The sequence below is a fragment of the Adelges cooleyi genome, unplaced genomic scaffold (assembly GCF_023614345.1).
Source record: "Adelges cooleyi isolate 19-005CV unplaced genomic scaffold, UGA_ACOO_1.1 ACOO_flye_CR_arks_rails_tigmint_CR_PRNA_9, whole genome shotgun sequence".
NCBI lineage: Eukaryota > Metazoa > Arthropoda > Insecta > Hemiptera > Adelgidae > Adelges > Adelges cooleyi.
This window is the reverse complement of record NW_026096579.1, coordinates 5,236,650-5,259,214: the sequence shown is the minus strand read 5'-3', so window position 1 is coordinate 5,259,214 and position 22,565 is coordinate 5,236,650. Positions and strand designations below refer to the sequence as shown.

The 22,565-nt window shown below is 36.1% G+C and overlaps 1 protein-coding gene across 13 annotated transcripts in view; it reads left to right on the top strand.

Annotated features, from left to right (window-relative positions):
* LOC126847014 (CUGBP Elav-like family member 1) overlaps positions 1-22,565 on the top strand; it is a 118,946-nt gene that overhangs the window by 31,737 nt on the left and 64,644 nt on the right. For all 13 annotated transcript variants that reach the window (XM_050586952.1, XM_050586960.1, XM_050586949.1 and 10 more), the window contains one exon: positions 9,709-9,908. In XM_050586952.1, coding sequence (XP_050442909.1) covers positions 9,709-9,908 — 200 coding nt within the window. The remainder of the gene's footprint in view (positions 1-9,708; positions 9,909-22,565) is intronic.

The window sequence follows — 22,565 nt, the reverse complement described above, 5'->3', positions numbered from 1 at the left end:
TTTCATTTATACTTAAGCACCGACGAACAAAGGTGTACCGTAATACAACATAATCGGCTTTGCCGGCGCCTCCTGCTCGTCTTCTAAATTTTTCATGTTGCCTATGTGTAGAACAACGGGCAAGCGCTTGTGAATAATATGGGAAGTTTCCGATGATTTAAACACCTCCGGCCGGAACAGTACCCCAAGTAACGTTAATCATTGTGATATTATTGTTTTGCACAAGCTCGAGTAGCTTAGGCGACGTTACCGCGAGACACCATAAATCGTTTATTAATGTAAAAAGTGTTAAATAATAGTTTTTTGCAAAAATCGTTTAAAAATAGATTATTTTAGTTTTAATTTTATGATGACAGACAAAAAATAACATATTTTTTTGACAAAATATTATGGCTGACACAGTTGAAAATTAGGCAAATTTTGTTCAGTATCAAAACAGTGGTCATATAGTTTTTTTCAGATTTTGTTCTTATATACTTAATTTTGTGTTTTACCTACGTCTGAGTTTTTGTACTAAGCGCCTTTCGTAAACAGACAATTCACATACTGGACGGGCGGTTTATTATTTCCAATTAAATAACAATATACTGTGTTCTCTATTAAATGTCTGCTGTACAATAGGGTTGAGAATGATAACCGACGAAGCTTTAACCGGAAACGTTTTCATTACTTGTGTACACGCCATCGTGTATTTGTTTCCGCATCGGAGGAATAGGCTTAATTTTCTTTATACCGACCCGACGTCTTTCAAACAGTAATACATATAATAACATATATAGATACATAATTGTATTAGATTTCGTGACAATGTTCGAACAGAGTATTGCAAACAACTTCCACGCTTTTTCATTTCCTATCGACCGGTATGACAGGGTATGAAGTATAGGTAGGCAGGAACTAAAATATATATATATGTATTATAATTTCCTATTTTTTTTTTTTTTAATATTATCATCAAAACCTAGGAACGAACCGAAACTGAACGTTGCTCGAGTGCAAAATAGTATATTATTATAATATATTATATAAATATATTATATATATACCTCTACTCTTTGTTGTCGGGGGATGTGTTCGTGTGTGTGTGTGTGTTTGTGCACGTGCTGGCTGGGCAGAGTAAAAGTTCATTTTTTTTTTCACCGGGATAACCTTACTGTTACGGCAGTGTGTAAATTGATTCGGATACTTTGGGCAAGTCGCCGAGGAGGAGACGGCGGGGCGCGGTGCCGATGGAATGTAATTTATGGCGGCGGGACACGCGATCGGGGTGGAAAGCCCCGCGGATCGGTGACACTACCCCTCTGCCAACACCCTGCCGGATAAAACGGGGGGGCTGATGTGGGTCGGCAAGGCAGAGCATAGATTTTAATGACGTTTAACCGCCGCCGTCACCCTGAATTATTGTCGGCGTTCCTTTTCTTTGAATAACCGCGTTAATAGAAATACACGGGCACCCCACCTTTAGGCTGTGCAGTACGCCAAAGCCGATTTTGACGATCAAACTCAAACCCCCCCCCCACCCCAGCTATCCCCAGCCAACTTTATAATTCGCACATTTCATTGCGACGATTGCTATAACCCACGGTTCTCCTCGGGGTTTCGTCGGCCTCGTACACCGCTATAACGCTGTCGATGAATTTATTAAATATCACGAGTTTACAATAAGTCAACATCACACTATGTCGTCGCCCCGCTTGTCTTACAAAAGCCGCCCCTGATCGTGACGTTTAAATTGACGAAACGTGTTGAATACACACGGCTCTTAAAAAGAGTAGTATTGTTGTTCAATACTGTTTACGCTGTATAAAAAAAAAAAAAGTAACAGCTGTTATTAAAAAAAAAACCCATTAAAACCATACTTGTTTGAATATACATTTGTGGTTTGGAACTTGACGTTTATTTTGCGTTTGCATTTGGTCGGTATTGTCATTGCCAAAATTTGTTTTTATAATATATATATAAAAAGCAGTTATTCATATTATGAATTTCAAGTTTTAATTTTTTCTTTTTAAATGTGCGTTAATGAAACCCGGGAAACAAAACTAATTTTAACTTAACATCGATACGTTTTTCCCAAATGTTTTTTCTTAATTATTTACTTTAACTAAGAATTTTCGCGAAATCACATTCTGGAATGTCGCCCTTATTGCTCGATATCAACCAACTTATATTCTTGCTATTGCTGTATGCAGAGTTAGACATTTTTTATTCAAATAATAACTAATTTATTCGAATGATCTCTTTATTCGATACTATTTAAGATGATTTATTCGAATAAAAAAATTATTTAAATACTTATTTAGATAAAAAATGATCTAAATAATGCCCAACTCTGTTTGTATGAATATTAGTCTATCTGCGTATCCTTTTTCTAATGAGTCTTTCCACACAAAACATTATTCACTTGGCGACAACGAGTGTATGTATTAAACGACTTCTAAAACTTTTGGCGTTCACGCGATACTGATAAAATTAACATAATACTTCAAGCAACGCGCGACATATCTCCGACCTGAGAAATATGTTACTCGTCCTCGATTACACGGCTAATTTTACCATGTCTGGACTTCCGGCACAATTAACCAAACAATTCGGTTTTATCTGCTGTTGTATATACTAAGTATAAGACAAGTTTTGTCGTACACAAATTGTGTTGCCGGATGAAACGACTTGATTGAAGCCAATATAATAAGTAGTTCTTTATTTTGTTTGAGAAATATCTGTGCAGTCAAATGTAGTAACATTATTCAGCCGTGTCATAAGCCGAGGGAGTTTTACCGAGCTTATTATATTACATAATGTCATATCGTGGTTCTTCTGACATTTTTCAAGACATTCGGAATTGTTTCATTATAACCGAGAAGCGAGTTTTTGTTGGGTTTTTTCCGCGTTAAAAATGATGAAAAACCTTTCTTATCATTCTTATTGCAGGAGACAAGATGGTACAATAATAATATGTTACAAACAACTTGGAAATAAAGTTATTAGACAAACAATTCTGTTGATAGAAATTAATTCGGCCGCATGAGCTTTAACTTTATTAAACGAGAAACACACCGCTTTTCATTAAAGCACCAGGTAGACCTATATGGTTGACCTGTTACACCATTCACACGATATTATACAAAAGCGTGTTATTTGTTTCTCTTAAAAAAAAATTAATAGTTTTTCAACGCTGGACGCGGGAAAACAATAAACGCAAAATATCATTATGACCGTGTTAATGAACGCATTCAAACGGTAACACTCCCACTATATGGTAATCCTTCTGTTAAAAAAAAAAAAAAATAGTAAAAACCATTACAAGGAGCATATTGTACGAGATTAAATTGTTGATGTTGCCCGCATGGACATAATCGTCGCATTTAATCTGTCATCAAAATGATTTATAACACCGTTTATACTGTATTAAAGACATATAAAAACGTATTATATTATTGTGGCATGATAATGGTATAAACGATAGCGTTGCGGTAAAGGTCGTGTACTAGCAAATCGTCCAGAGACACGCTAGAAGACTTCTAAAAGTCAAATCATTCTATTAGTCTACAACGTTTTGTTTTTGGGCTTGTCCGTATATTAATTGGGAAACGCACATATATATTTTATGGTATTATGTTCACAGCTCATGCAACCTAGTTGTTGAAATATTAACATGCACATCTTAGAGGGTTCGCTTTTATTACCGTCAAGGCGTTAAATCAATCATTTGTTTCAAAAAACATGTTTTGTTTTTCTAAATAATTATTTCGATTCGATGGTTTTAGTCCATCCCACATCGCCATCGTTTTCTGGCACCCAACAAAACGGAGAACACAGATATAGGCACATTTGAGGTAACGGTTGGAGAAATAAAAGAACCTCCACAATTAAAATTCATCTCCGGAAAAGGCGGGAAACGAGAAGTGGAAAAAAAAGAAAAAAGATTGAAAAACATATATTTTAAGGAGTACTAGCTATGAATACAAACGAGTTTCAAAGGAAAAACTTTTTGTATTTCACCGTGCTACTTCTATAAGTTTGAATGTATGGGCAATTCAAGTTTTTCCAACAATAACAATGACAGCAAACTGATAATTTCTATCGGAAATATTATGGATAACTTTTTAGTTTTCACAAAGAATAACATTATGTATTATTATATATAACTTTTTTTACGGGTTGCACATGACCGTGTGCGTTGAGATGACCGTTTGCCTCGGAGAATTCCATCGTCTATCTTGGGAACGTCGGCGGTTTGAGCCTGTGTACATTTATAAGTTATAACGCAATTCTATTTGTAAAACGTGTCTTATATGATAAGTTTTTGTTTTGTACACTACATTTGCACCCCAAGACTTCGATTATTATTGGCGTTGTGTGGTATTTTGCTACATTCAGTATATTGTGAACCTGATTAATTCACAGGATCGCATGTAAAAAGTCTGCTCATCATAACACTATGATTTATCCTTGTAACGTTTGCATTTATCTGGAAATCTCCAATACAGTTTACATATCGATAAACGATAGAAAAAACTTTCAAACCGCAACTCCTTGTTAAGTTATTTCTTGATTATTGTGGAGAGCTTATGTAAAAAAAAATGCACTTTTTTATCTTAATTTCATCGCACCGACGCGTTCATAACAATATAGTTTAACGAACGTTGCTGAGAAAATATTTTCCATGTTAAATGGTTATTTCCATATCTCTTCTACAATTCTCATTGCACCTCTCAAAGCGCTTGTCAAATTATCACCGCATTAGACGGGCCGGTTACGTACAACAAACTAGGGGAAATTTTTATTCCCCGGCGGTCGCTTATGCAAATTTTTAACAGATGGCAATCAAGTGACCTGAGAGATTTGTTGGCAATTTTAAAAACTACGGTTATCTCTATAATAATAATAATAATAATAATAACAACAAAAAGCCGAGCTTAACTTCTTCAAGAGCTTAGCGTTACATCTTGTTCGCCGTAAATGTAGCACTAATTAGCGTTGGAAAATTTCCGACTACCACTGAATATTCACTTTAATTATCACCGCGCCAAAAATAATTAAAACTCCACCGGAACTCCTTATTTGTTTATTTATTCACCTCGCTCCCAAACTCCTTATTACCGGCCTTGTTAAATGAGACATGCTTAATTAGGTCTTGCACTACAAAGCGAACAGGAAAAAACAGATGCGTACCCCACGAGACATAGCGTTCTTAACTAGTCTCTGCGAACTTTGTTATTACTTGACGTCGAACAGTGTTCCTTTAGTAATTAATACTTTTAAGAAAACAAAATATGTGTTTTTAATATGGGGAACTATAAAGAATGATAGTTAAAATGATAACATAGCAATAACATATTTTGAAAATAATTCATTGAAAAACATGATGTAGCTAGAAATATTTGTCCAGAATTATAAAAATAAAAAACACAGTTAATGGTTTAATAATATTATTTTAATAAATATTATACGTTATAATGTATATTATTTTCTACTAAACTTTGAATTTTGATATATAAATAGTTGTCCGTGTGGGATAGTAAAACAATGACATTTATACTGTACTGTACTTATATTATCAACTTGTATGGATGGAAGAAAATTGTAAAATATATTAATATCTGTTTTGAGATTTTGTTTATGTTGTATGGCATTTGATTATAGTGCTCTTATGGCGAATGGACAAAAAAAAAATCAATAATCGTGAATTATTGAAACCCTTCGGCTCTTACACACACAACTCGGACCGAAGTAAATTACCATCGTATGACCTTAAAAAAGTGCTCGGTCATGGGGTTTTTTTTTATTATTAAATTTCGCTTCGTGACATATTATTATTATTGTACAACTAGAAATGAGAATATATCAAAATTTCTATTTAACATTGCAAGTTTATGTAATCGAATGTTGTTGTTCGATGGCATTGTCCGCGTTAATACACATTTTTTGTGCCATTCCAACGAATATTAGGTACCTATCTCATCCGTTTTATTACCCTTGTCCTTCAATGATGTTCATACACGAAAATGTCAAACAATTTTCGACTTTCAATTATTGTGTTCACAATTCTCGAACAATTTTAAACCGCTGCCAAAGCCATCTTGTTTTCGTCCAAGTTTAAAGTTTATAAAATGACGCATATCAAAAACGTTCGGTTTTTTCAAATTAAATTTCACGTTTTACACAAATCGCTTGTTTTGTCTACACGACTTGCAGTTAAATGATTATATCAAAGTACCTAGGTTATTATTGCAAGGCGTGGTTGTTTATTTATTATTGGTCGCCACGTAGTTTCCAGAGCAGGGCAGAGATTACGGACTAAAGACGGAAGACCCGGCTGAAGCAAGGGTTTCTTAAGGTTTATCATTTCTTTCCTATATTATTGTACTTCATCGAGATCCACAGAAGTATTAGTCGTTGAAAACGTTACTCGACGGCTTATCGGCGTCGCTAATAGTGTTTGGCCGGTATAAGTTTTTTCCCCAACGTCAATTAAGACCGAAATGACGAGGACTTTATGAACTGTCATCGTTTTCCGTGTCTGCGCTATCTCGGTCGCCCGAAAGGGCACTGCTCGTTTATTGCCGGCCCGTCGCCGATAAACACCGCGCACGTCACCGCTGGATATAACCTCACATTCGCAGAATCCAACTGCGGTATCATGACAAATCAATCTATCTGTGAACATTAGCATGGACCCCCCCGAGGGGGTGTAATCCGCATAAATTAACCCAAAGTCAGAATATTCAGAATGTCAGCCGACGCCGTCTAGAGCACCGGCAAACATATAACTATATGGCGGGAAACGCACAGAGATAACGTGCTACGCTCCGTCGACCCTAGGCCCTCTCGCCAATCACTTTAATCAGGCACGGGATTAAGGCCAAGGACTGGTTTGTCTTCGATAACCGAATTTCGCATTAAAAACGCCACCATGAGCCCGAAAGCTAATAAAATATTTGTCATTAAACCTATCACCGGCACAAAACATTTTTATACATTTATTTCAATATACAAGACTATAAAATAAGATTTACAAGATTATAAGAAAAATGACAGTGTATAAAACGAATATATTTTTACTTGGTTTTGGCACAAATTTGTATAAATACAATATCACACGAATAAATGGAAGCAAGGACTTGATTTTTTTCATTATTTAGGTTATTAAAAGTACTATTAGTATGAGATTTCCATACAAGTCAATGGAGAAACTATTTTCTTTTTACAAAATTCAAAAAACACCCCACGTTTCCACCTCCTTTTAAATAAGTGGTGATATCAACTTCGAATTCAACGACCCCAAAAACATTAGGTACGACCTTTTTTTTTTTTTTTAATTTTTTTGTGTAAAATTCTGATCAATAGAAATTTTTTCCATTACCTTTCGGACCATTGTGTGCAGCATTCCGTCACATCCTCGTGGTTGCAACGGCTTGCACAATGTTGGAACGCACACATACTGTTGACAGGGAGAATGCATGTGCCCCCTTTAGGTAACGGACGAGGGTTGGGATCACGGTATACGGTTAGGTATGACCTGCGGACGTACACGTTTAATGGTCAAAAAACGGTAGAGGGACGTGAGCTTTTGTGTCAGTGGTACACGGAAATCGCATTTGCGAGATAGCACGTGATCACATTTTGTGTAAAGACCTGCCGACCCGCCTGCCTGACAGGGTTTTTTTTAACCTTTATTCATTTTAGTAGATTTAAATATATATATATATGTATATCATAATATGGTAATACTTACACATAATAAACCATAAATTGTGGTCACATTGCTTTGGGCCGGAGACAAGATGGAAAAGCGGTTAAGAGTAGAAACAACGTTATGTGTAAAATGAAAAATAAAACGCACCGGAAGAACTCGTAAGTGGTCAAATGGTCATAGTTGAGAATGATGGTGGGAGATGACTTCGATGGCTAATACTTTAGTCTACGCCTGGACCAAATGAATTAGGTTTCCCAACCTAAGTCCTACAACTGAATTGATACTAGAGCTAAGAACCCTAAGCCGTTGTGTTTGACCAATATAGAACCCGGAACATAAACGTTAATAATTTAACGAAACCGTTCGTAAGGGTTCTACTAAATCACTTCATGCTTCTTGGCGACTTAATTAAATCGGTAAGACTAGCGAAACCTTAATGTTTTGCCGTCGTTGTACCACGAAGGTAACTCCTCTACCCCAAATATAACGTACCGTTATTATGACTATATGACCTGCTGCTATTTGATCGGTTCATTTAATTTCATGGAGAATCTAGAAGACACCTAGTACAATAACCTCTACACTACAAAGACCATACGTCTGAAAATAGATCAAATGTGTGTATACAGTTAGACTATTTGAACAGTTCAAATATTCTCAGCTTTATCATTTGTCGACTTATGCATCCGTGTAAAGTTGAAAATTTTTAAAATTACATTTTTCAGACCTATAAGGCAAGTTGCCAAAATATTATGTCGTATCTTATATACTTTTGAAGAGAATTACATATTTAATTCTATCATTTGTTTATTCATTTAATTTTTTTTTTTTAATAATGCTAAACAATTTATTCGTTGAATCAAAATTAATGTATTCAATTAATTCGGTATGTGTGCTATGTGATGTATATCACTGTCAATATGAAACTTGTCACTTTTCAACCAAAAAAGTGTTGAAATAATTTACCTACTGCCCGTTGGTGATAATTTTGAGTTAATTAGTTTTAATGATAAAAATAATTTCGACCTCGTTAGTTACAAAAAATGTCTCCTTTTCTTTTTACTGGCGAGCCTTTAAGGTCCATTACCCCAACGACTTACTGCCCTGCTTTTTTTCTATTGTGTTTTCTTGTTCTTTTGAGATCTACGTCCACTCTGTCCATCCGCTGTGGCCTATGACTTCAAACGGTTATCTTTGTATTGACTTTCCATCTCGTTATCTGCCTAATTAGTTCTTTCTATCTCCAGCCCGGCTTGTTCGAACTTTAAACGCTTTTTATGCTTATTTTTTAAACGTTTTTATTTCTTACTAAATTTGATCGCGGGAAATCCTATTATTATGCGCACGCCGTTATGAATGCGCTATGACCAGTCGAGAAGATGATGATGATAATAACAATATGTGTGCTATGAAGCGATGACAATGAGAATAACGTCTGCTGTGACAAGTGACACGTTTGTGTTGTTCGGACCCGTTCGGCCGGCAAAATTCGGGCACTACCAGCTCGGTGCGATTTCGAAGGCGTTCGCTCATTACGAGGCGTTCATGCATATGCAATTTCGGTACTGGAGTGTGTACGGGCAGATAAGGATGCGGTAGCGCGACAGGCGTTCACAATGTACAATGTATATTGTATTATATATGTAGCCGGTGCCCGATAAAACGATGGCTATTGTAATGCGCCCCCGAGAAATGGCAAAAACGTTTCGTTTTAATCGGCCCGGGAAACAATAACGGAATATCTCTCTCCGCCTTTTCTCCTCCAGAGCGCTGTTGACATGCAAATCGAATACCTAAGAACTAATATTGTAAATCGCGTGAAAACCGTTTTCAACGACGAACCCTTTCTTTAAAAACGCCTTCTACGATAATAGTATACTTTGTAGATGGTGTCGCGTAGTTGTAAAGGTTTTATGTATGACACGACCAAATAATGTAAATAGGTATTATGTTTAATTGTGATGCTCTTCGACTAACCGGCGGTGGATGATTGTGTTTTTTGTTTGCAGTGACTCTGATATGTCCATTCCGACGTCGTGTACCGATAGTAACAATGACGTCGAACAACCCGAACCAGATTACATAAAAATGTTCGTGGGACAAATTCCCCGGGCAATGAACGAACAGGACTTGATGGAGATGTTTGGCGAATTCGGACGGGTGTACCAGCTCAACTTGCTCCGGGACAAATTCACGGGCGTCAGTAAAGGTAAGAGATATTTTGCTGGAAATTCCTTATCCCTTATACACATATATCGGGTCAATTATTATTCTCAAAATTAATTTAAATATATATATTGTAGTTCAGTGTCGTGTGGTGTTTGGCTAAAAAAACCGCCCCCCACGTACAGTGTATTTGTTTACAACGCGTGCTGTGCGCTTAGAACAAAGCCCGAGGTATGCCGGCTAAAGTTTGTGATAATCCTATAACGCTCAAAAATGAATTCCCATTAAAACCAAAGTTCTTAATTGCAGCTAAAACTAGAAGTTTCTAAATTAATTAGCCAGGAGACGTTGCGGGTAAATAACAAACGACCGCCGTTTACCGTGGTTGAGAAACTGCACGTTAAAATATTATTAAATAATTAAGTTCATTTGTAATATTATTATACCTGAGGATTGGGCGGGGGAAAAAAAATTAAAAGTAGCATTATTATGATAGGACTTTTTTTTATGTTACCTAAACTCTTATGGCCGTGATTAACTGTTGGGAACAGAGCGCGTTCCTTTGTAGTTTATACATTTATCCACGTCATTAAGAAGCCTTTGCGGGATGCTCCGTATTAGATTTTAGCGTCTTGATTTCATTACGTTATTATATTATGTTCCAGTTTACAATTAATAGTAATGTCTATATGTATTATGTGTTTAACAATGACTAGATAACGAAAATTCTTGACTTATTAGGTACTATATAACTTTGTCTTAATAATCATTTTATAATACCACGATGTTCGAGTCGATACGATAATAATATTACCAACATAGTGCATGCCAAATATGGCCTTATGCTGGCACAATGTATTAACAGAATTTTTTTTCACAGTAAAATAAAATATCTATAATATAATGGTTTATTTTTTCAATAATAAAATGTATAGGTATTTGAAGTTTTCCTTTACATAGTATATATACTTTTGTTATTGGAGATACATTCGCAAAGCATTGAACTCGCATGAAACGCGCTTCGTATGTCTATTTGTATAATTTAAAAATCGAATAATATTAAAATATATAATATATTTGACTGGAGTATATATATATATATATATATATATATATATTCACTATTCTAGTATATATTTATTCAGTATAATTATATTCACCCGAAATTCCCCTTGAATAATTCTCTGACTTTGAAAATAGCTAGAAATGTATCCAAAATAATGGTCCATTCAAATATTTTAAATTAGATTCATTTGTATTAAACATGCTCAATGTATTATGATGTATATAACGTTGCGTTAATATTATATTACAATAGTTCACGACAGTCGATTGACATTTTCAGTTGCAACTCTTTATGGAAGCAGTTCCGGCGGTGTACGATTTTTGAACTTGATGTTTTTCAAAGATATGATCACTGAGAGGTTTTGTCATCTGGTCGATTTATTGTGCGTTCGCCGGTATTTTTTTTTTGTATCTTTTCCTTTCTTTAATCTCTCGGATCGTACAATATTTGTCTGGATTAAGTCTGTCGTGCACGTTATTGGAATTCTGTACATCCTAAACTCCAGAATTCGGTGTAGTCGAGAAAAATGAATTTGTGTGATGGGCCGGATAAAAATTTGATCATCGGGTGATTAATTTTCGTTATGTTTTTCCCAGCAGCCCTTTTACAGCAGCGTTTTCCGTCTTAGCGATCCGCATAATATTATTCGCCGTGTTTCCTAAGGCTCAACACGGTAAGACACGGAGGTAAAGGTGAAGTGTATTGTCAATGGATATATATTATGTACTCAGACCCATTCCAGTGTTTTCATCATCGGTTCCTTGACATGTTCGCCTTAAGACAGGACTTGGGCCTACAATGTTACAGCAAGACAACCTAAGCTCACCGGGATTACCCGATAAAATATTGCCCATTCAGATTTTAATTTACCAGAGTACACAAAGGATTTGTTTAAAATACTTTTTTTTAACGACCAATGCACTTAATCACTGGTCAAAATATTTCAATATTTTCTCAGAGTCCACAGGGAATTAATGTAAATTCTAATTTTAGAGTGCGTATTGAGGAACTGCTTGTAATGTTAACAGAGGTTTTGGGGAAACACAAAAACATATTATCAAAGTTAGGAAGCTGTATAGGAATATCGGTGCACATTCAACAGTGACAGAAGTGAATTGGAAGGGTCAGCAGCAACATCAATAACAAGACAGCTAAACTATACAAATATTAACTAAGTGAAATATGTCGAGCGGGGCTGAAATTATTTAGTATAGAAGTTTATAAAACGGTAGGTATAATCCAAACTTAAAGGCATTATGGCTAATTGAATTCAGACGGTCATAACTTACTGGTAGAAAATAAACTATTTTAAAGCTAAAGTCATTATTAAAACAGTGATGTGCAGTTTACAAAGTCTAAATACTTCTTCCGGACGCTGTAAATCCGTTTCGACTGGATGAACACTGAACACTGAGTAATTTATTTTTATTGGAGACAAACGTACATAGTAACACATTGTGACCACGAAGAAAAAAAATTACAACGCAAGAATCATTGTACGAGCGGTCGATTCCGGTGACTTAAAATTTGAGTTCGAAAGAAGATAGTAGACAACAAATAAAAACAAATTACATAAATATAAGATTGCGACAAGCAAATATTTTAACTGAACTGACAGGTTTATTAGTTTTTTTCCTTAACGATACGTAGAAACTAAAAATGTTTAACATTAATTCATTTGAAATAGCAAGTATCATACGCCGAATTTAATCCACATACAAGATAATAATATCTTAGAATGAAATAGAGAAAAAGTGACAGAGAGAAGCAAACCATTATTAAATTGTTGTAATTATTATTGCATACTTCACATTTTTGGCTACCGACGTGTTTTAGGTATAATAAATCATTTGAAAATTTCAATTATTATTTTCCCAACTTAAGCAAACAAAAGAAACGCCGGCGATCTTTTGTGGTTCTGAGAAACCCTAAAAGTATACTCACCGCAAAGCACGTCGTTGTGTGCATCTCGAAAGAAGAAGAATAATATTATTATAAGTTTTTTTTTTCGAGACTATTATTTCTAAGCAAATAAATATTAAAACAACCGTACGCAAACAAAACGGCGATATGGAAAATGCATCTATTTGTACTTACGCCCGAACCAATCATAAAGAGTACTTGCGCCGGCGAAGGAAATTTTGAGATGTTTTTACTAGAATAATAATATTGATGACAGTTTTATATTCTCTCTGTTTTCTGAGTTGCTCTAGGTAAACAACTATATCCAAGAGAAAGAAATAACCGCTTCTGCTCTCCTACTTGAGTCGTCTGATTACATCTGCGCCTAACTGGTTGGGGAATAGTTAACATTAGGACGTGATACTAATCCACTAAAGTCTAAAAAATGAAAACTAGTCGACGAGCTAGTCTAGTCAGAGCATACAGAATAAATGCACGCCGTACAATATTATACAGACTTAAACGACAACAGCTAAAATAGCATATCAACACGTTAACTGTGATGTGTTGCCAACGTGGAATTTCAATATCTTCTCCTTCCGACCTTACTGAGTAGTAATGTGACACTTGCAGTCATCGCAACGGCTTACTACCACTTTGATGACAGCGCTGTCGTGCGGATGGTTAACATGTCTTATCACGCCAACGAAATACCAATTGTGTTATTTTCTTATAAGCTTTCATCGCCTGCCGTCAACGAATATGAGATCTTTCAAATTAGTTTTACAAACCGTGTTCGATCTTACCCAGACGTATTGTCGGTATTTTCTTGGCCGCGTTAATTGTGGATCATTCCACTCGCTGTTCTATCAACAAACTTTTCGAAAGTTTAATTTAAAATCGTCGTCAGTTACACGCGTATGTGAGTTGTAAAACGTAGAACGTGTTTTCAATGTTTTAAATAAATACTGTTTTGCAGAAGGCATTAAAGACATATTTCTTTTCTACTACTTGCCAAATGATAGCGTAGCCATTTTACAAATAATCAGCGAGCTCCCTTTTTACTATTTCGTAATACGTTATAGTTTTTTTTTTTTTAAATCTTACACGAACGCTGTTTGAAAATTCATACTGGTATATTACTATTACCATTATTTAACAACAGTTGTACCAAATGCCTGATATAATTAGAGAAACAAAAAAAAGGAGACTCCAATGGGCAGGACATGCATGGAGAAAAGAAGGAACTTTAATTCGGATGGTTCAATGTGGGACTCCACAAGGAAAGAGACCTCTGGGGCGACCACGACTAAGATGGGAGGACCAAGTCAGGAAGGGTGTACAAATGCTGGACCCAAATGCTATTTGGCATGACATAGCGATAGATAGATAGGGGGAAGTGGCAAGATTTGTGTTTGAATGTATGATCTTAATGGTCGATTACAAAGAAGAAGAAGATTATTCAACACACCTTTTAACAGTAAAACTTTGAGTCTTTGCCTATACACGACTCATTTCTTCTATATAGATATTTGTGCATTATATACCGTCGATTTATGTTCAAAAATAGAGTATCGTAGTGCAAACTAATAGAATATGTTTTAGAGTTTTAGATTAAAAATATACTACAGATAGACAATGCCCTTGTTATGATTGGCAACGCATATTCACACACATTTTTGTATGGATTTGGGTCACCCAGCGGTGGGAAGGACGGTCGAAACGTGTGGCATAGTTACAGACAGAATAACACATAATATATATATATATATATGTGATGAACCGGCAAAAATACGTTTGAAATCCATTCTAAAGCCTTATTGACAGAAAAATTAACTACAAATAGGGCGTCCAGCCGTCGTTCCATATTCATTGCTTATCTACAGTATACTATGGTTTTAGTATTTTAAGCCGTCGGACAAGACGTCGATAAGAATCCATTTTTTTTTTAGTAGAGGGGGAAGATATATTATATATAGCGCTCGCCGTCCGGGGTGGTCGTGTCGTCGTCGTCGGTGTGTTATGTGGCGGAATGAGTGAAAAAACGGCCCTTCGGTTCTATCGAGGTCGCGTTACCGGGAAAATTAATCATATATTGTTTTATTGATGCGTTAACGGTGCCGGCAAAGTGTAACAGAGGGCAGAATACTCAACTGAGGGAGGGCATTCCGAAGGCGCACCGCTGGAAGGGCGGGTATCTCTGAGAAAAGTCGGCGGCACGCACGCGATACAGTGGAACGAGCATTTGTTGCAATGGAAAGAACCAAGGCTGTGGTAAAAAAACTTCACCGAAGTACGAACGTAGTGTGCTATTTTTTATTTTCCTCGGTGGCGACGAAATAAACAACAGCGACAACAACGTCTATAATTACAGACCACCGTCGTTTGTTCTATTTATTTTTTTTTTTTAATTGGAACCGAACCGAAATGAATATTCAAATTCGATCCGAGCAGGACACAAAGAACGCGTTGTTTGTTGTATTATACAACCGACAATAATTATTATTGTTACACAATTGTAAGTCCGACGGGGCTTATTGGCTTTATTATTTTTCATATTTTTTTATCAAATACACAACGCTCATAATTTTCACACGAGCATGAACGGAATTTGTCGAAATTACCGGAAGCAAATAATTTGTGATTCGCAATAACCCGAAGAACTGACAAGCTGCGGCTTGTAATAATAATAATAATTCAATTAAGTCGGTTACGCAATTACTGAGGGAAACAAAAACCCGTCCATTAGGCGGCGTTATTTAAAAACATCGCTTAAGTATAACAGTGGCGCATTAAATCCATTAACGGAACTTTTTTCCCTCAAAGTTATTGTTCGACGTGCTTGTAACTTTTCGCGCGGGTTTCATTAATTCCTCGTCTCGTTTTTTTGTTTGGGACGGAAGAAATCGGGTTGCCCAAAGTGTGATAACCCCTTGTGATAGACCTACCTTAGAATCATGCCGTCTTGTCGCGGTCGGTCGTATCACATGCCCCCCGGGAATCGGAAACGACGGTACGTTATATGAGTACACAGGCGTCACACATTTAATGGAGCGAGACGGGATGTCGTTAGCACTAGTAGTAGACGGGAAAATGAAAACACGGCACCCACAAATAAAACGGTACTACTAATAATCGGGGACTAGATATAGCTGGTGACCGAAATCCATATTGACTGGTCTTTCGCCAAAACTGTCTGTGCTGCTGACGAAATTCGTAACTATATAACACACTAAAGAAGCCTACGTTTTGCCTACACCACGAACAAACGTCGATCCGCCGCTTTGGATCCAACCGTATAATGATGACCTGGTGGTAAAATGAGATTCGTAAAATTATTTTCGACGACCGATCGGGGGGGTTTGATTACAATGGGTTTCCGGTGGAGACGGTGGAAGGCGCAACGGAAAGCCGCAAAACGTACGTGCGCCAATCCAACGACACCGAGTGAAACGTCGACGGACCAACGCCGCGGTGTGTTTTAGTGTATTATTAAACGTCTCACGTCAGATTGCTGATCCCTTATACACCGCGGCGTTCCCTTAGAATTTGTCATCGATCCCGAACTCCTCCGTGACACGCGTCAGACAGCGCATTCGTTATTCGGAGATCCGCAAGCTCAACACAAAACAACGCCCACGGTCGGGGAAACCTTTGGCCGGTTGCACGGGTCACTGTTGAATTGTCGTCGGACAAAATCGCATTTTTGGCAATACCACCGCCAATTCCTACTACTACTATTATTACAACAACCGTTCGAATCAATATCGCGTCCAAATCCCGGTCAACGATTGCTTTTGTCCACCCCATCCCCCCCCCCCAATGTTTTTTTTCCCTGTCGTTTTTATTGCTTCACAACACACGTGGACAGCGCACGGAATACTAAGCGAGATACGCCATCTTATCTCGTGCATCCCACGATAAACCCGTCCGTACAAAATACACAACCTGTAAACCCTGTCACTATAATAATGGCACTGCTGTTAATATCTTCCCGTATTTTATATACGGGCACACGATACTGGTGGTATAGTCGGAAACACGCCAAAGCACAGGGTAAGGCACAATCGTAGACAACGTGTATTGACATAGGAACCCAAACAGGATAACCCTTTTAAATAAAGTGTTATTTCCGACAAAGTATGCGAATCATTATTGCTGCTCAAAAGTGCTGTTTCATAGCGGACTTTTTTTATAATATAAGTAAATGTAGATGTCGAGTCATCTGTTGAAAAGAATGAGATGGTTTTAATTGGCTACATGCTCTGCGATACAAAGGTGTGCGCACCCTTGTGAATGAAATTGTTTAGAAGCCTATTCGAATACAACTATTCAATAACCTCAAGTGTTTAATAAAATATGTAATTTAACAAAACATGGCTGTATTCATTTAGATAGCACAGCGTAGATGCTCATTAGGACCATGGACTGTATCAAATGCATACTTCAATTTCAAGTATTGATTTTACCCTAGTAATGATGCCGCAATCTGTATTTTGTCCCGGCACAAGTGATTTCCGAGGGATTGTGTTTTTCAAAATACATACAAATTCCACTTGATCCCGGAGGAGCCGTCAGATGCGGTTACAAGATATCTGTTACGTCCAACTGAATCGTTATTGACTCACACACACACACGAAATAACAATCATTCGAAGCCGCAGGGTTCGTCTACAATTTGGAATCGCTTCCTAAACCACAGTTCCCCTTGCTTTATTAAGACACACGTTCATTGCGGCTAGCCGATGGTGCAAACACTAAACAAAATATATAAGATGGGCAACCTAATTGTCATTTTTTTTTTTTTTTGATAACCCAGTGTTAAGTTTCTACAACAAAGTCTCTTGATCTGGTCGTATAATCTTTTAACTGCTAAATTGGTGTTAAACCAAAAGTATAGACTTGGATTAAAAAAAAAAAAAAAAAATTCAAATAAGTATAGTTTGTAATATCTATTTAGAGTAATTGAATTGGATAGTATTGTGAGCGGAGGGCACAATCAACAGCATGTTTGCATTCCTACCTACGATGGTTTGGTTGACCATTTGCCACACGCACAAAAAAAACAGATTACACGAAACACGTGTAAGTGTTTTTGTGTACCTCTTTGCTCATTACTTGCGTTGGCAAGGTGAACGGGACAACAAGTTTCGACAACTCTGTATGCTTATCTACCAACGCTCTATCCAAATGGAGTACCTACAAAAACTTTTTTTATTCTATGCCAAACGCAACTCGTATAAATTAAATTCCACCTCAACGCGTACGCCCGGTATATTTACTTAGTTTTCGAGTGTTATCTTTCCAAAATAGTATTAACAATTCGTATAAAGGGTGACCCTATATTTTGCTTTGGGGTTAGAGATGATTGTGACTAAGTTTGTAAATACGTTTTTTTTTAATGTGGTAGTATGCTCCCGACGGTCTGTGCTAGCCAGACTTATCTAATCTGTGATATAATTATGAAAATGTATGCCGTGTGAGCTATCTGTTTTCGTACAGTCTGTGAAACCGACATGTTGTCTTAATGATGTTCGGAATGTTTTATAATTAGTCTTTATAGTTATGCCATGAAGCCCATTGGATTCTCGTGTATTTATCAATATTTAAATGTTAGAACTCGCACCAGCAGAAACATTTTTCAGTATAATTTCCACAGTACTATATTATGGTTATTATTAATTACCGAAGAACATTGCATACACATTTAATTAAATTTATCATATACATGCACGCAACCTGTCTGACAAAGACGTTAAAATAAATAGTCAACAGAATCGTTAGTTGTATCTGGTTATGTAAGTATATTAAATTGTATAAGATACGTTACAGTTATATAAAATATATTAAATCGGTCTCATCAGTTTTACAAAAACGACACACCTACTGTATAGATTGCACTATAAATCCTTCAGACAAATATTTACAATAGCCATTATTATGTATATAATATATAATTATATTTTAATGCTAATATTTTACTCACTTGACATGAAAAACAAATATTATACAACATAGTGTAAATCGTGTAAGATAAGTTATGTATCGATTATCTGTTAATCGATAGTTCCTTATTCCAGCTCTTTAGTTTTATAATTTATTTAATTAATTTTCTTTTAATTTAAGTGCTTGTATTATTACTTTTGTTCTACACTAATTTCGTTTTTAACAAATTTTCTACTTTTTTTTTTCTAAATAAAAGCATTTATTAAATTCATTTGACGGCACAACAATTTAGAATAAAATTAATTATTTTCCGAGAAAAGGAATGTGTGCGGGTCTTAAAAATAAAAGCTCGCGATATTTCTATGGAACACAATTAATTTGAGACCTTTTGTGCGTTCAATTTTGTCCGAACGAAACGCACACTGCACAGTAGTAGGTATATAATGTATATACCCTGAACGACCCTGTGTAATATTCGTTAAAGTCTTTTTTCCTTTTTTTTATATATTTTTATGATACGCATGCTCGAGATTTTGATGTCGTATAGCAAAATGAAGCCTTTTGTTCTATTTCATTTTTTTTTTACTTTTAAGTTTTTTCAAACAAAGGGGAAAATGTAATAATAAATTTAAAAAAAATATATCTAAAATTATATACTATTAGCTCGTTTGTTGGTGCACACTATTGTTCTCGACCATTATAATTATAAAATATAGGGTTTACTCTAGTTGCTTATAATACAATTTCGTCTATCTAATAAAATATGGAAAATAAGAAAATTTTAATCCTTTCATATTTTATTTTTTTATTTTTCTAATTTTATTTTACAATACGGGCGTTAGCCCAAAACACAAAAATTTAACAGATTAACATTTAACAACAAACTTAAGTATTATTTATGTTTACAAAAAAAAAAAATATATAGCATGCAATAATATTTCACAAAATAAAGATTAAAAAGAAGTACATAGTTGATATCTGAATAGTAAAAATTATTAATAGTAAAATAATTATTTTACCTACTTGAAGTTTTGAGCTTTTCTAAATAAAGCAATTGTACTTACCCGTATTAAGTTTTGTCGAGTCAATTATGTTGATGCGATTCACATACTATTGTGTAGCACTGCGCGATAGGTATAACGAACATTTTGAACGCTTTTAACTAGTCGGTGTTTTTCTATTATTATACATAATCAATCTAATAAACAATATTGTTATTCGAATCAACTTTGCTTACTCATCCGTTGGGGGACGGGTGTACGATGTATTAGTTTTAGGGTATTATACGATAATATTTATTATAAAAAACATAAAACCCCATCAAACCGCAGACCTAAGCCCCCGCCACGTATCATCAACCGTGTGGCACTATCGTCTTGGATGTCTACGGTTGGTTTCGATTGTACAACTTACATACACCACTCGTCCCGAAGAAGGAATATTCCGATTACAAATTAACAACATAGCGGCGAATTAGGTGAATATGTTGTGCAAGGAGCTTACGGGATGTTTTCCGTTTTAACGTAATCGGATCATGTTTCAGTCGTCTCGTTCGATCGGAATACACAAACTATAAGATTACACCCGGCCGAGATGCCCGATGCAGCTTTAAAACTTTTATAACTTATCGTGCGCCATTGGTGTTGGACCTGTTTTTTTTCCCTCGTCGTCATTTTCCCGTTTTTATTTATTTATGAGATAAAATGCGCGTTCGCTTTCGTCGAGATGTTTTCTGGAGAAAAAAAACAAAATATGTTTCCAACTGATCAGTTACACTATGATGATTCTGTCACGTGCGCAGCGATCGCCTATTACGGACGAACGTACTGAGTAACCTGTTTTAGTATTTGTTTTATTATTATTTTTATTTTATTCAGTAATTCAGATTTATATGCCACTCGGATGCGGTCTATGTGAATCGATGTTTGTACTGTTACTTACCGTTTGCTGGAAATGGGGCTTGGCGCATTTGACCCGTGTGAAAGTTTAAAATGAAAATTACCAACAATTTTCCATCGACAACACAAATTCAGCTGCGGTGTCACGTTATTATTAACAAAGCGTTTGTGATCAATTATATACACTATGCAACGTGCTTGCTTTTGCGCGCCGGAATGGAAATTAAACGCGCGTTTTTCAAGTTCTTTTACGCACTTAATATGGCTATCACGCGTTTGCGGTACTACAAATTTCAAACGACTAGTCCTTCAATGCGAATAATTCAAGTGGCAGCACTCAGGATGCCGAGACTACTTTATGGAGACGACGAGGGGATGTGGCCGACCACTCTGTTCCGGTGGCGTTTTATAAACCTATAATTATTACTACACTTTGAAAGCAAAAAAAAAACTGATGATGTTTAACCTGAATTTGCGCACACCGCTCTCGACTCGCATGGTTTTCGGGCGACCATTCTTATTACTCCAATGTCGGCTAAATTAAGTGTACCTCTTCACTTCTTCGGTCCGGACGATTAACTTTTAGAATTCCGGCTTAGCATTAGCGCCGGTCCTATACAACAAAATATAACCACCGTAATAATGGACCTCAGTATAGAAATACTCTATGTATACACCTATACCGTACAATTTTTTCGGGCAAACGCTTTACATTTTGTTGGTATGATTTGTCGGGTATAAAATCGTGACAAAACAAGACAGAATTTAAAAGCACCGCTTTTGTTTATATTTTATTAAAGAAAACGTCGGCAACGACTCTAAACCAGCATTGTTTAATTGCTCGTATCGGCTATAAAAGTAATTATCGTTATCCCGGGGATCTTAAATAATCGGACCGGAAGTGAAATATATCTTTACAATATTTTGCTGCCATTGTTTTATCATTTACAATACCTATATGACGCGTTGTAATCGAAAAACTCAACTATGATATTATAAAAACTCCCGCAACAACGTGTAAACGAATTAAATTGATATTTAAATTATAATTTTTTTTTTTTTGTAATATCTTCTAGCCGGTTTTAGAGTACACGTGTATCTAAAATGAACGTCTCGAAACACAAACGTCGTAGAAGATAGCCAGAGATCAGGGCAACTGTTAATCCGTTAAACGATCAACAGCAAGTGAAAACAAATGCGACTAAGAAACCCAATGTTTGTCAGAAGGGTTTTTTTTTCTTTTGCTCTTCCGCTCTTTCGGTGTGTGTTTGTGTACAAACATTAAATTCAATTACACACATTAATTACAGTCGTCGTGTGTTTTAATAACGTAGATAAAAAAAAATAATAATAACAATAAAAAGAATCGTTATGTATGCTCCCCAGTGCCTTTTCTTCGGTTTACATTTATGTACGGCCTACAACAGAGAACCTTAACAAAAAACAAATCTATATATATACACACATTGAAAACAATGAAGCACTCGTTGCTTGAAGTCCAGGAGGGCGCGGAATGTATAGGTTTTTTTTTTTGGGCGGCCGGGTAAACTGTGTCCCTCTGTTGTGAAATAATGATATTGCTCGCGACAGGGGGTTTCCGATTACCGGGGCGCATCCACGGTAAAGTTTTCTGCCAAAGGAAACAATATAACAACCGTGCGGAAGAGCCAAGAGAGGGAGAGAAAGGAGAAAAAAATACGACTTTCATTTGGGTCCGAGATCTATGCTTGTAATAATATAATAAATCGTTTTTGCGGTAGTCTTAGGTACATAATAATAATGTACACTTTTACGGGTGCAACTCCCGACAATGTTCTGGCACAGCCGTACCTACCTACTGGCGCGTTTCTCGACAAGCAAGCAAAATATACATATACGGAATCAAGTG